Genomic DNA, 14,943 nt, shown 5'->3' with positions numbered 1-14,943 from the left:
GATTTCAGGGACTCTGTGTGTTTGTGTGCACCTTCCTGAGACATTCAGCCTGGCTTTCATCAACTTCAGCTCACCCAGTTGGACTCATGATGATGATGTTACCTCCGGTCAACATAACCAATAATAATAACCTGTTGTCCACCAAAAGCGATTTTACGTTGTGTTCAATGTTTCTGAACTTTCTTCATATTAACTCAGTCCTTAGGAGAATTTCTTTTTTTCCTACTCAATACAAACTCATTAATGCCTTTATAATGTGTAGCTTGAAGGCATATTGAATGGCGAGATTAGCCTAGCCTAGTTGTGCTGCTTGATAACAAGATGGAAACACTAGTAACAGCATCTGTTTATATCTCTCCAATGATGAATGGCAGGTCTAACTAATGGATTTACAAGGTGCATATGTGTTAGGGAGCTAATTTCACTGTTAATACAGAAGTGAGATTATTCTCAAACTTCCAATCTACTTACGTGTGCCCAAACGAAGACTTGAGGGTGCAAGTGCGAGTGTTTTCAGAATAATGTCTATCACATAAATATTAAAATAAAAAGATACTCTCTCTAGTACATGCCTGGTGAGCATTTTACTGACCGGCTTCCTGGCATGACTCTCCCTGAGTAAATTAAACACGCAACTGTACAAAGCAATAATAGTGGTCGCTGCAGGAAATGTCAGCGGGATCACTAAAGTCATTACAATACATCATCGGGAACCACAAATCTCGTACAAAATGTCCATGGCCAATCCATTCAGTAGATCCTCTCCTCTCCTCTCCTCTCCTCTCCTCTCCTCTCCTCTCCTCTCCTCTCCTCTCCTCTCCTCTCTTGGTGAAATTAGGCCATGTTCTCCACCTTCCTCAGGCCTTATTATTCAGAGCAACAGATGCCCCTCTTCCGATTTTCTTCCTTCTGTCACCCCCCCATCCACACCCACTTGGCTTATTTTACCACATTTGCACTTGCTGACTTGATGTCTGCACATGCTACGCACCAGGGAAGCCATTGTTCATCCTCATGTTTGATCCTTTTCCTACCCTCCGTTCTACTGTGCTTTCTTTTTATGCTTCTTTTACATTTCCCTTCCACTTGCCCCTCCATTATTTTTCTCTTGCTTTCCTCCTCACTCTCTTTTCTCTCTCCCTCTCTGTTGTTTTTCTCTCTCCCTTATCCCTCTTTCCTGCCTTCATCTGCTTGGTGTCAGCCCCACAGACTGGCAGTTATGTAACAGTCAGGTGATGTGTTGGCCCGTCACACACTGCCTCTCCCCTGCTAGGAACTGCTGGACTCGTCCTGTCTGTGATTGTGTACAAAAGTAAAGACTTGTCACATTCATCTTTTTAGAAGGTAATATGTCAGTTTGCATTTTTGTTTCCTGAATCTTTGTTTAAAAACCATCTCAGCAAGTCGTGAAAAACCATCATGTTAAGTCATATCAGAAGAGATAGAGAAAAAGATTACCAAAATGAAATGTCAAACTTTTTTGGAATGTCTAAACACAAAATTATTTTAAACTGTATGTTTAAAGGTCCAATATTGTGCTTATTTTCAGGTTCATAGTTGTATTTTGGGTTTCTACTAGAACATAGTAACATTATTTGATGTTCAACAACACATTCTTTTTATCATACTGTCTTTCTGAATATAACTGTATTCCCCCTCTGTCTGAAACTCTGTTTTAGCGCGTGTCTCTTTAAGCCCCCCTCCCCAAAAGGCCCAGTCTACTCAGATGGGGGGCAGTGTATTCTAATGAGCCTGCATGTGACATGGGGAGGGGAGCCCAATCTGAGTGGCTTGTTGAATCCCATGTTATCTGATCTAGGCAACAACAAACTGACTGGGTTGTCTTATTTCACAGTTTGAGGATTGGTTGCACTCCAGATACCCAAATGTATGGGCATAAGCACTGCAAAAATGAGTTTTTCATAATATGTCCCCTTAAAAACTAACCATACTGACTGCCACTGACATCCGCACAATTGACTTAATAATTGCTAGTGTTGATTTCAATCTTGTTGGACTATTGACTATTGGATTGGCGGCTGTTTTTTTAAGCCTTTTCACAAAATGTGTAATATCTAAATCCAAGAAGCCAAATCAAAGGCTTTACGAAATAAGGGTGACGCTACCAGTCAAAAAAACACCATCAAATTTATATTAAAGATAGAGAAATGTAAAACACTGTCAAGTCCTGATTCAACATCCATAAAAAAGTAGACAATAGACAGGGTTACTGTGGGGTCTTAAAAGTCCAAAAAAATGCTGGAGTGTAGTGTTCTAGGTTTGAATCATTTTTCCTACGTCCATGTAACGCTCCCTGTAATGCTCATAGAAATGGTTTTGTTTTAATTCTGTGGTGTTGAAGTTCTTTCCTTCGCTATAGTCTGAATATAATGTGCTGTATATGTACAGATTATTATTACTTTGTGTCGCTTTTATTCAATTGGAATACATTTATTCACTTTGCAAGTAGACTTTTTAGTAGACAAGTTGGACTTTTATGTCGTGCTATAGGTCTTAAATTTAATTCATAAAGGTCTTAAAAAGGTTTTAAACAATCTTAAATTTGACTTGGTGAAACCTGCAGAAACCTTGAATAGATGAAAATCCTGCGTATAAGCACTTACAAATTCATAACCTATTCACAGCTGCGATCGCAAACGAATGGTGCATTCACTACAGTTATTATATGAGACTCGTAGTCATGCTGAAAGGGGCTTCTTAAAGTCCCACAAAGACATGCACAGTGCTGAGTGCTGTCTGGCCAACAATATGAGTTTGTCATCAGTGTTTTGTAGAAGGTCTTGCAGCATGAGGTGACCATATGGTGTAACTTTTCCCTGCCAATGTGTGTGTTTCATTTTTCTTTCCACCTATTAAAGACCATCCGCTGAATTGCCAGACATGTTCATGTAAGAATAATGTGAATGCCTACATGGACTATTTCTAATGGAAGTAATTATTGACAGCTACTGTATTCCCCCTGGGCCTCCCACATATTGCCTGCAGTTTTCACGAGTTCATGATTCATGATTATGCAGCATTTAAACAGGTTGTGTACATCTTGTCTGTTCATAATACTGTGGGTGAAAATGCTGTGAGAGTAGAGAAGAAGTGTCAGGGCAGGGTGAGCTTTTTAATTTCCACAATGCTCAGTTGCTTGTGCTGCATGCATCTAAATTAAAAGCATCCTCATAATGGCATAGGCTTTAGTATTTTGCCCATCGAAAAAAGAGGCAGTTTTAGATACATACATCAGAAGTTTAACAATAAACTATTTGGATATCTTTGACATCATGAGCATTATGTGTAAATTGCCAAAGAACCAAAGATCCCTGGCCTTGTACTCTAGCTGTAGTGTCTGAATATTATGTCCGGCACCTCCGGTAAATGATCTGCATTTGCATTGTTCAAACAGGTCTACGAACAGTTGTTAGGCTACTGTTCCCTTAAAATAACTTTAAGGTGGCTGTTTCAACATGGCAATGCATTAAATGTTCCTTACATTTTTTTTTCTTTCATTCGCTCCTCTTTTCTCTCTCTAGGTGCTGATATTTGCTGAAGATGAGTAGTGGGGGGGGAAACACCCCAGAGCCCCCCAGAGGGGGAGAGTCTCTGAAGAGGAAGGACTGTCCGTCAGACCTCTTGGGGCCCAGGTGAAGACCTTTTATTACCCACTCTCAGTACATCTGTACTATAACACCACTGTAACATCAGCACATGCCTCTCTGCAAATGCACTTTAGTCTGGAACCTCTCGCTTCATTTTCGATTTCCAAAAGGTGTTGTCTACGGCGTTAGCGTTAAAAATGACTATCGGAGCAACGCAACGTGATGTAGCGCTGAGCGATGGACAAAAGTAAACCGACTACAGCATGCAGCGACGAGCTGCCATGGTGAAACATCAATATGTCTGTGAACGCGTGAATGGTGTTTTTGCCATCAGAATTTGAAAATAGTACTTCAACAGAAAGTTCCACATCAGCTGCAGCCATCTTGTTTCTTTTTCAAAAATGCCTCAACGGTGCTCCTCTTTACTGAGCTAGGTTGATGTTTATGTAGAGGGCGGTCGTCTACCAATCGGAAGGTTGGTGGTGCGATCCCTGGCCCTACAGTCCCATGTAGAAAGTGTCCTTGGGCAAGACTCTGAAGCCCAGATTGCTCCCGATGCTGCGCCATCAGGGTCTGAATGTTTGTGAATGTGATGAGCAGGTGGCACCTTGTACGGCAGCCTCGGCCACAGCGTGTGAATGTGTGTGAATGGCGAATGGTGCCTGTACTATGTTAAAGTGCTTTGAGTAGTCGTTAAGACTAGAAAGGTGCATGAGATTGAAAGGTGAAAATAGAAAAGCCAGTAAATAAGCGTCTTCAACAAATACTTTACAATAATAACAATAATGAAATAGTAGGTAATTGTCATAATCATATTAGTAATGATAGTAGTAGCAGTAAAAATAATAATCCTAATAATACTACCACCGCCACTAGCAATAATTATAATAAAAGTAGTAAATACAGTCCATTTACATTCGCTGTAGTGTCCCTGTCGCAAGGGTGTGCGAGCCAAAAATGACGTCATCACATATTTAGGCTCCACAAGTTGTACTGCTGCGTTCATGCCACCTCGGAATAACAGGCACCGCCCCCCTGGTTACGTTGTTTTTCCGACTGGCAGCGTTCACATGGTTGGGATGCGTGTTCTTCTTCTTCTGTTATGTTGGCGTTTGGCATAACAACTTTTTGCATGACTGCCACCAACGGTTGGCCGTAGCCTAGAGCATCAGGTGGTGAAAACATGGAGGCCACAATAACAGAAGATTTTCTGCTGTTTTGTTATGCGAGCATCCAAACAGCACATCGCCAGGTGTCTGTTTGTGTTATCTGGAGGACAACCAACGGGAAAAGACACGGATAATGTGTTTTTTTTTTTTTCTCACTGCGGGATAAATGCCTCTTGCGCCCGACGCAAATCTAAAATGGGTTGGTCTGAAGTAGCTAGGTGTGGTTTGGGCGTAACGTGAAAATAACCAATCAGAGCATCATCTCACATTCCCTTTAAGAGCTTGTTCCATGGCGGATTGATATTATGACGGTGGATTTCCCTGGCGCACGCCAGCGGAGGCTGTCCGAGATGCGGCAGAGTAATAAATGCCCGTCTTGGCCGGGTGGCGATGTTGCTGCGGCCTCTCGGCGCATCTCCTCAAGTCTGGAGAGGATTGCTGCAGCCATGGAGCGTGGGCCTCCAAAACGCACCACCTGCTCCTGTTGTCGCCCCCTTCCCTCCATCTCCGTCCACCCGCTCCACCAGGAGCACATCGCGCATTACTCCAGGACCAGATCCCAGCGTAGTTCATCATCACGTCTCCTTAAGTCCTCTAATATTTCCTCATTTATGTCATCAACACATCCATGATTCATGGAAATGTGTAAAACACAACAAGCCACAAAAGAGCTGCGGACTTTTTGAGGACTGTACTGTAAAGTGCCTCCTGACCTATCCAAACACCTGAAGCGCATTTTCAGTAATATTTTTCTTTATAATTATGTATGGTTTGCAAAAATGGGAACTGCTGCATCCATTTAGATGAGAGAAGTGTATCGGCGTTGTACGGCAAGCGCTACATTATGGTAGTCCCTAAAATAGCATCTGAATAACGGCTACTGACTTTAGACTAACGCAACTGACTTTAGACCAGGTTTTTCCTGGTCAGTGGTGGAATTGTTTTCTGAAACTGCAGAATAGCACAAAGTAACGTTAGCGCCGGAACACGCCTCCTCTTTTCGCTGAACCGCCCCGGGAGCGCAAATACATTCCCTAATTTACCGCCGTGCGTCTGTGGAGGGAAAAGTCCGCTGTGCGTCGGGTGCAAAATAGGAATGATACATGCGTCGGTGTACAAAGGCAATTACGCTGAGTGCAAGATAGGGCCCAAAGTGTAAAACAGCAAATGTCCAGCTTGTGCCAAGGCATAGAAGAGCCTACAAATTCTTCATCTAACCAAAAGAATTCTTATATTGATGGTGAACTATCTAGATTATCATCATGTACATTTCATTTCTTTTTGGTGTAAATTTGGACGATGCCATCATTTCCCTCCCTGTCCCTGCAGCCCTAAGAGGAGCACTGAGAAGAGGAACCGGGAGCAGGAGAACAAGTACATCGAGGAGCTGGCCGAGCTGATCTTCGCCAACATCAACGACATGGACGACCTCAACGTCAAGCCGGACAAATGTGCCATCCTCAAGGAGACGGTGAAGCAGATCAGGCAGATCAAGGAGCAGGGTGAGGAGCCACTTTGGTTCACACTTACTTTTTTTACCCTGCTAACCTGAGGCAGGCAATAACGTTGTTTTTCAAAAAAGCAGTCAGCCAGGAATTTATTTTAACAGAGCCAAGATGAGTTGAGAAGTTCGACTTCTAAGGAAAGAAGCGAGTAACATCAAACATGTTATCTAACTATTTCATAATGAAAGAGAGTCTCTATTCATGTTCCCACAACCACAAACGAAGTGCCGGAGTAGAGTGGCGTTGTTGTAGGAAGTGAAGCCTCTTAAATTATGTCTTTATCAAGCTGAGCAACAACAAATTCTATGATATGGAAGATACTTTTTTGGGCTACTCACAGGGTATACTTGTTCCACATTTAAAAAAAAAAAAAAAAAAGTGTGTATGTGTGAACACAGCCTGATTTTACTGTGTAAACCAAATTAAACCATTAAAAATGTGCAAACAACAAAAAAAAGACAGTCATAGCACCATCAGAGCCTCTGTTACGATGCATTGAGCACCTAATGGAGATATGTTGATCCCTGAAAAGTACACAAAGTTCAAAATGGAATCCCTTCTAGCTCTGTCCTGTATATCAGTTCACACACACATCTGGCAATAGAAGTCAAAAGGCCAAAAGGAAGTGGACGGGAGTGTGAGCACAGACTGCTGGGGAGACAGACGGAGGCAGAGATGTTGTGTCTGTAGTGGAAAGCAGACAGATCGGCCCTGAACTCGGCCTTCATATCTCCTGCTATTCTTACCTTTTTTCTCCTTTCTTTCATCTTTCCTCCCCTCCTCTTCTCTGTCTTTTTCTTCTCCCCACTCTTTACGTTTCCTATCCCTCTCTCACCCTTCCTTAAACCATCTTTTTCCATTTAATTTCTTTCATTTTCTACACTTTCCTTTCTTTTCCTCCCTTCACCTCTTTTTCTTTCTTCTTCCCTCTTTCTTCTTTCCCTTTTCCTGTTCAACCTTTCTTCCACAACCACCTTTGTCCTTTTCCTTTCCTTTCCTCTTTTCCTTGTGTCTTCTCTCTTCTTTCCTCTTTCTCCTGTCCTATCCATCCCTCCTCTACAATTTCAGTCACTTCCTTTCTTTCTTTTCCTAACCCCTTTGCCCTCTCTCTATCTCTTCTGTTCTCTTTGTCCACCCTTTCTCTCCCTCTGTCTCTCTTTTTCTCTCCTTTCTTCCCTCTCTCCATCATCATCCCTCTCCTCTTTTTGTTCCTGTGGTCAGCCAGTTGGTGTCCACGTGTTTGTGTCTGAAAACAACAGCTGAATAAGCACACACACACACACACTCATACACACATAGATAATACACAAGTCACACAGCTGTCTGCTCGTCTTCAGAGACCCACTGTTGTCCAGCAGCCCCAGCATTTAACTGATGAGGTGGACACAAAATGGATTGAGGCCAAACAAAAGTAACACAACAATGGAATGAAACCAGCAGAAACATATCAATCATTACAACTTAATAAATAGTACATTAAAGGAATCACACACGCAAATTGCAAATACTTGAGATTGTGCATGTGTGTATTACATTTAGCATATTAAAGTGTTACACAAGCTTTGGAAAACGGAATAAGAACATTACAACATAACTATTTTAGATTATACATTCAGTAACCAAAGGGTAAATTAAACTCTGTCGACTATTCTTTTTTCCCAAAATGTGGTTTGAAGTTGTTGCAGCTGTGAACATACAGAGGCCATGTTGCGAGGTCAAAAGTTGATGAGGGTGCACCTTGATTTTGCATGTGTAACTTTTGAACTCCTGTGTTCCTTTATGCTCTAAACCTGAGCTCTCAGATGGATCAGGTGTAATACAATGTATTATATCTATTGATTTAAAAAGAAGAAACACGTACTGCGACTTTAATACCCTCCAACCTACATGAGGTCCACTTCAAGCTCTACAGTGACAGGGTTTAAGGGCTGATGACTCTGTATAGCTCTGGTCCCACAACAGGAATGTCAGCTATGTGGCCTAATGGGGCCATGGGAGGCTTAACAGTCCAGTGGTACAGCCAGGAAGCAGAGTGGAGCCTGGCCTCTAATATGGCTATAAATGTGTGTAATGTACAGCACATTAGTGTAGTGATACATGCTCTCCATGACATTCCAGGCACTCAAACCTCTGGGTTTGACAGCGCATCATCACATTGGTGGAGCAGGACTTGTTAACCCTATCCCTTACAGAAACTGTAACTTAGGCTAAACGAACGACTAGCCAATTAATGCAATCAGTAAAACATGCTCATGTACATACAAACACAAAGTGTGTGAGTGGACGTATGTTTGCTGAGGGCGGCATCACCACAAAAACAACAATGTGACAGGCGGATTCACAAGAGGATTGCACAGCTTTTGTGGCTGCTAAACCAGCACAAAAAGGACCTTGAGACAGGGGTGGGACAGATAGTGGTTACAAGTGGTGCGCAATTCATGGTGCTATCAGTGGCCTCAAGCCATTCTTTGTGAATCCGCCCGTCAGTGTTTTCTGGGAAAAGATAATACTCACTAAGAGGCAGAGTTAAAGAAAAAGCTTCATTCTGACTAAATGGTCAGCCTTCCTCGTAATGTTGGGCTGTGACTTTGGACAGGCCATTTCCCAACACCATCAGTCAGCCATGCAGTCACTAAATTTCCAACTAAAAGATGGAATGAATTACATTTCTTCAAATTTAAAACATAATACAAACACACACATACACACACACACACACACACATGCTTAAACTGTGTTTAACTGAGTTTATTTCAGTTATCGTCATACAAAGAAATTAATGTAAAAAATGGCCAAAGAAGTTTTAACTTTGAAACCTGAGACACCCATTGTGTTTAACCCCTCTCTCTTTTTGTTGTTTTTTTACAGAAAAAGCTCCAGTGGCTGATGCTGAGGAGGTGCAGAAGGCCGACGTCTCCTCCACAGGACAGGGTGTCATCGATAAAGACGCCCTTGGCCCCATGATGCTGGAGGTAGGTTCAGAAAAACTTTAGTCCGCTTCCGTTCATTATACTTTGAGGAAATAAGTTTAAAGTTCAAAGCGATAGTGACACAAAACAGTGACGCCAGGACTGAATATTGAAACAAGTTTCTATTGACAACAGTGGTCTGTAATTGGCCTACTAACTAGTAGTCACATGTTTTACAACAGAAGAAATGAACAGTTTGAATCGAATAATATTGTGTTTTAAAATGCAGCACTCCACCATAACTCCACCTGCATGTGAGACATGTAGAGCTGGTGCAGCTTCTTTCTGACTTTAAATGGCGATGCACTTCATAGTGACGCCGAGAGATAAGAGTTCCTCTGGCTAGCAGCTCCGGCATGCATCCTGTGTGTGTGTGTGTGTGTGTGTGTGTGTGTGTGTGTGTTTTGGTGATGTATAACATGGGACCCAATGAGGTATAACGTTTCTGAAAAGCCAGATTAGAAAAGGAGGGATGGAGTTTGACCCTCCTCCTCCTCACCCCAACACACACACACACACACAGCTTTCACCAGCCGCAACATTGATTGAGGTGTCTACTTGGAGATAAATATTATTCTCGCCAAGACCGTTTCTGTTCTATTCTGTTGTGTTCTACACCAGTGTTAGGGGGATAAGCTGACGTACAGTCAGAAGCTTGTGTAGACATGTGGCAGGCTAAAGGACAAATCATGGTGTGTACATATAGTTAGAAAATGATGAGTTGACGGGAATGAAATAATTGAAAAAGACACACACACACACACACACACACACATACATAAACACACACACACACACAAACACACACACACACAGTGCTAGAGAGACCACTGTAGACTTGCTGTAATACCTTGAATTATAATAGCACACTGCAAGTTCTGCCTGTTGTTTTTTTTCATAACATAATTAAGGAGCTTTTGTTTTTATCAATTTTCACAGGAAAAAACACCCAGATTTATTTTAAAGTAAGCAGACAATGTTAAAACAAAATTGTTGCAATTGCTCCTGCAATAAAACGCTGTTTACTGTAGTTTACAGCATACATCTGAATACGATCCTGGTTAAAAACAAATTATAATAAAAAAATTTAAAGATGCTGATCAAGTGCCAAATTTGCTTACATACAATCATTATAAATGGTTAAAATGTGAATGATTTTTTTATAATGTATTCTAGCAGGTGGAAGTAACTTTCACATCCACTTCTATTAATTAAGTCTAATTAGCCTTTGGTGGAAAGTTCAGATTAACTTTAATTAACCTCCATTCTCCCCTATTTATCTCTCCTACCTTCTTTTTCTCTTTCACACTTCATATCTTCCCCTTCTCTCCCTCCTGCTGGCCTTATACGTTTGCTTCTTCCTCTAATCTTTCTCTATCTTGTCTTGTTCCTCCTTTCCTTTACTCTGGCCTCTCACTTTCTCTTCTTTCTTTTCCATTTCTCCAAACTTCCCTGTATCTCTACTTTCCACCTCTTCTGTCTGTCTGTCTGTCTGTCCATCCATCTCGTCTTTCTGTTCTACTCCTCATTCCCTCCCTTCATCCCTTGTCCCCGTCTCCTCTTTCTCACCCCTCAGGCCCTGGATGGCTTCTTTTTTGTGGTCAACATGGAGGGCAACATAGTGTTTGTCTCAGAGAACGTCAGCCAGTATTTGCGCTGTCAGCAGGAGGAGCTGATGAACACCAGCGTCTACAGCGTGCTGCATGTTGGAGATCACGCCGAGTTCGTCAAGAACCTCCTGCCCAAGAGCCTGGGTAAGAAGCACAGAAAGTTTACTGGAACATGGTCTGATGGAGGAGCAATTTCAGATCATGTCAGATGTTCTCTGGCCACCAGATTGGAGGTCCTGCCATCATGACAAAACCTGTTCACTGCATTTGTTAGTTCACAACAGTAAAGAAGAATGGGGAAGATTCTCCTCAGCTAGATGATCAAGAGCAAACAGACTTGATCAGGTCTGATTAGCCCGGGCTACATGTCTAGTAGCAGGTAATAGCTAGTAGTTTCTTGTCAACAGGATTACCTGCTTTGCTAAATTATCTTTACTTATTGTATGCTAGCCACCGTGTAGTCAGGTCAACACTAGTCTATCGACGACGTTTAGCAAAAACACACAGGCATTTATTCCAGCCAGAAGCAATGAAACAAAAGCCCCTTCAGCCTTGCAGTGCTTTCCCCATTTTCCTGTGGTTAACCAAAGGTGTAGTCTATATCCTCGTCTCGTTGCCGCCGGAAATTCCGCCAGAGTCCACTCTTTTCGGCCAGATGTCTGTTACCTTCCTCTTCCTTTGTGTTGGAGTTCTAACCTCTGGTGGCTTTGTGAGGACTATGGTTAACTGCTCCTCAGATCCCTGCAGGGTAAATCCAGACAGCTAGCTAGACTATCTGTCCAATCGGAGTTTTCTGTTGAACGACTAAAACTACTTTTGTACGTACACCAAAATGTGGAACATGTGTGGAAAAAGTTCCTTCCTGAGGCTATTTTGCAGAGGCACCGTCGTTGAGTCTGGCCCTTAGCGCCGCCCAAGACGATTGTGATAGCTTTAAAGAAATGCCAATAAATTTCTCCCATCCCAGAATGCTGTGTGGACTAGCCAGACCTTCCTGTGCAGTGCTGTGGAGGAAGGTCTGGCAATGCGAGACTAAACACTGGCCACTCTTCACAGTTAGTTGCAGGTAAACCTATAATAACATGCTACAGAGAATTCAACCAGTGTTACTGTTTCCAGAGTAGGGCCCTTAAAAAAACACAGCTAACCGAATGGCTGGATAAGTATTTCCAATTTCCAGCATCTCATTAGCCCGATATATTTTGACAGATCTTAATGGTAAAAGGTTTAGCTAAGAGCTAAAATCCTGTTACTAATATGTGCATCTTCTGGGTTCAATATCTCAACACTAAATGTATTAAACTTTTCTTAGTACGTTGGATACCTTACTAGGGGCTTATACGATATTGAATATGTCTGTTTGGTGTTTCAATGTGCATGTTGGCACTTTAGATGCCAAATGTGATCATCGCCTTTTTTAATTTAACATGCTTATGTTGACCACCTCCTCTTTTTTTGGTGTTTTTCTTTATCTTCCAGTCAATCATCGCAGCACTGATTCATCCAACAGGAACAGCCACACGTTCAACTGTCGTATGTTGGTCAACCCTTATGGCAACGGTGAAGCCCGGCCGGCGTCAGACCAGCAGGACGGGTCACAGCAGAAGTACGAGACCATGCAGTGTTTCGCCGTCTCCGAACCCAAGTCTATCAAGGAAGAGGGGGAAGGTACTGTCTGTAACTTATATTAGTTTGAATTTTCACTTTGTCTCTCTTGCCTTTACTGTTTTACTCCATGTTTGTTGTTTATTTGGTTCTCTTTCTTGTGCGAGGAACCTATTGTTTTTGAAGATTATTATTATTTTTCTGCTGTACAATTGCATTTTTGAGGGACTTGGGATGCTTGAAAACGTACAAATATTGGCACACATGTCAGACCTGGCGATACTTCAAAGTTCTGTAGTGATTGGGATTGGGTGTGGCCAGCAGGCTCCGTAGCGCCGCCAAACGCATGCCAGGGTTGGAATAAAGTTCCTTTGATATTCACGAAGTTTGGAGGGAGCATTGCTCTCAACTTGAGGAACTTATTATATTTTTTTCACAAGACAGGATGTCAGCCATCTTAAATATTGTGCATTCATTTTCATTTAATGAACACGTTTGAGGACTTTACAGCGATTTGGTTCATCTGTATTTAGTGGGCTCCGTAGCGCCCCCTGATGCGTGGAAGGCCTTTATTTGGACAAAATTGTTCCAATATTCACAAAACGTGGTACCCACATTGCTCTCATCTTTTCAGACATCTTTCCAATTTGCTTACATTAGCTTCGCCCAACCGGAAACCATTTTGAATTTTATGCGTTTTCCCTCTTTTGTTATTTCCACATCTCTCTTTCTCTGTCTTCGAGGTTCTTACATGTTCTATCACGCTGTTATTTACTTCTTTCTCCATCTTTCCATCGTTGTCTTGACTTTCTGTCAATTTTCCATTACTTTCTCCATCCCCACTTTCTACAGTCTCTTGTGTCCTGTCCTCCTTTCATCAACACTCCTCTTCACTTTTTCTCCCATCTACCGGGAGAGACTAATTAGTGTATGGCACTTTGTCATCTTCCCATCTTATCTTATCACAAACATACTGTACACACTAGGGAAAAGAAATCTGGTTGGCACTCTAATTTTAGATGTCTGACAACCAGATATTGTGCTAATCTCTCCCCCAACAGGAGGAGGATGTCTGGTGGACAGATTGAGGGCAGCAGGTTGAGATTGTGACGTAGGCTGATGCTAAAAAACTCTGTTGATTGGGAGATCTTAACATCGATGGGGGTTAAAGGGAGTCTTGTCATAAATGCCTATGGTATAGGTTGTGATTTATAGTTCAGTGTCAAATTTGGTGGGAAGTGGTATCTACACACACACACACACACACACACACACACACACACTTAGACACAAACAGACTGTGTAGCCTTTAAGGGTTTTACCTCCCACCAAAAGAAAAAGGCAGTCACAATTGAAATCAAATTGTTGTAACAGCCGCACTCTCTTCCACCCTGCCTATATTTTTATTAGAGATGGCCCGATCGAGTACCGATCTGATACCAGTGTGTCATATATTTCATTATGTTTTAACAACTGTATACTACTATCCCTGTATGGATGTGATATGATTTCTATCTTTGTTGTCGGTCTGGTTCAGGTTAAACTTGTTGTGAAACATGAAGAAACACAAACAATGAATGCCACAGAACTTTCTTTTATTATCCAGTTATAATGGAAAAAGAACATAAATAAACTACTTTAACGTAGATTTTCTTTAGGGCTTTATTACGTGGTATCAGATCAGTGCATGAACTCCATCTCTAATTTTCATATATTATATGTTGTATTTAGGTGTATGTGTAAGTGTTAGTTAAGGGTTATTTTAACCCAAGCTTTTCCAAACATGCAGACTTCCAGTCATGTCTCATCTGTGTGGCAAGAAGAGTCCCTGTCAAAGAGAGACCTGTGATGCCCACGTGCGAGAGCTTCACCACCCGACAGGACCTTCAAGGTAGGATTGTCAATACGCAGGGTGATCAATCAGTATAGTGTTGTGCCAATATATAATGTTGTCCACATCCCATTCGATAAGTATGTTGTTTGAACATCAGTTTATTATTATGAGGTCAGGACCATCTTGCACCCGGCGCAGCACAAAGCCCAACGAAAGTGTCTTCGCTAGTTTAAGACCGACCCAGTTGTCAGTTTCCTGTCCAGCGCCCACGTGGTTTAAATAACAAATGCACCTGCACCCATCTGTGGCCCATGGGCGTGCTGGTCTTACAGGGAGGTGTGTTCAGGTGCATTCTGGTCTTACAGGGAGGTGTGTTCAGGTGCATTCTGGTCTTACAGGGAGGTGCGTTCAGGTGCATTCTGGGCGTATTGCTATCTTGAGGCAGCGGGAAGTGATCACACCCATTGACCAACAAAAACCTGGTCTAAAGTCACTAACTCAGCATTTCATTGTTATTTTAACAGAGCATTAGTAAAATGCTCCTAGGCTCCTGAACAGCGCGCGCACACTATGCTTGTTACACACACAGGGACGCACAGCAATGCACACACATGCAGAAGATTAAAAATAGTATTATTGTTTA

The 14,943-nt window shown here is 42.2% G+C and overlaps 1 protein-coding gene across 5 annotated transcripts in view; it reads left to right on the top strand.

The window, feature by feature from the left end:
* LOC120567984 (nuclear receptor coactivator 2-like) overlaps positions 1-14,943 on the top strand; it is a 55,884-nt gene that overhangs the window by 11,190 nt on the left and 29,751 nt on the right. For 4 of the 5 annotated variants that reach the window (XM_039815134.1, XM_039815137.1, XM_039815132.1 and 1 more), the window contains exons 2-7: positions 3,543-3,653; positions 6,107-6,279; positions 9,151-9,254; positions 10,828-11,005; positions 12,341-12,529; positions 14,256-14,357. In XM_039815134.1, coding sequence (XP_039671068.1) covers positions 3,562-3,653; positions 6,107-6,279; positions 9,151-9,254; positions 10,828-11,005; positions 12,341-12,529; positions 14,256-14,357 — 838 coding nt within the window. In that variant the 5' untranslated portion in view covers positions 3,543-3,561. Of the gene's footprint in view, positions 1-3,542; positions 3,654-6,106; positions 6,280-9,150; positions 9,255-10,827; positions 11,006-12,340; positions 12,530-14,255; positions 14,358-14,943 lie in introns of those variants that run through there. The other variant, XM_039815136.1, reaches the window with a different exon arrangement.

Source organism: Perca fluviatilis, chromosome 11 (assembly GCF_010015445.1).
Source record: "Perca fluviatilis chromosome 11, GENO_Pfluv_1.0, whole genome shotgun sequence".
In the NCBI taxonomy this organism is placed as follows: Eukaryota; Metazoa; Chordata; class Actinopteri; order Perciformes; family Percidae; genus Perca; species Perca fluviatilis.
The sequence above is the reverse complement of the archived record's forward strand: the minus strand, read 5'-3'. Positions and strand labels throughout refer to the sequence as shown.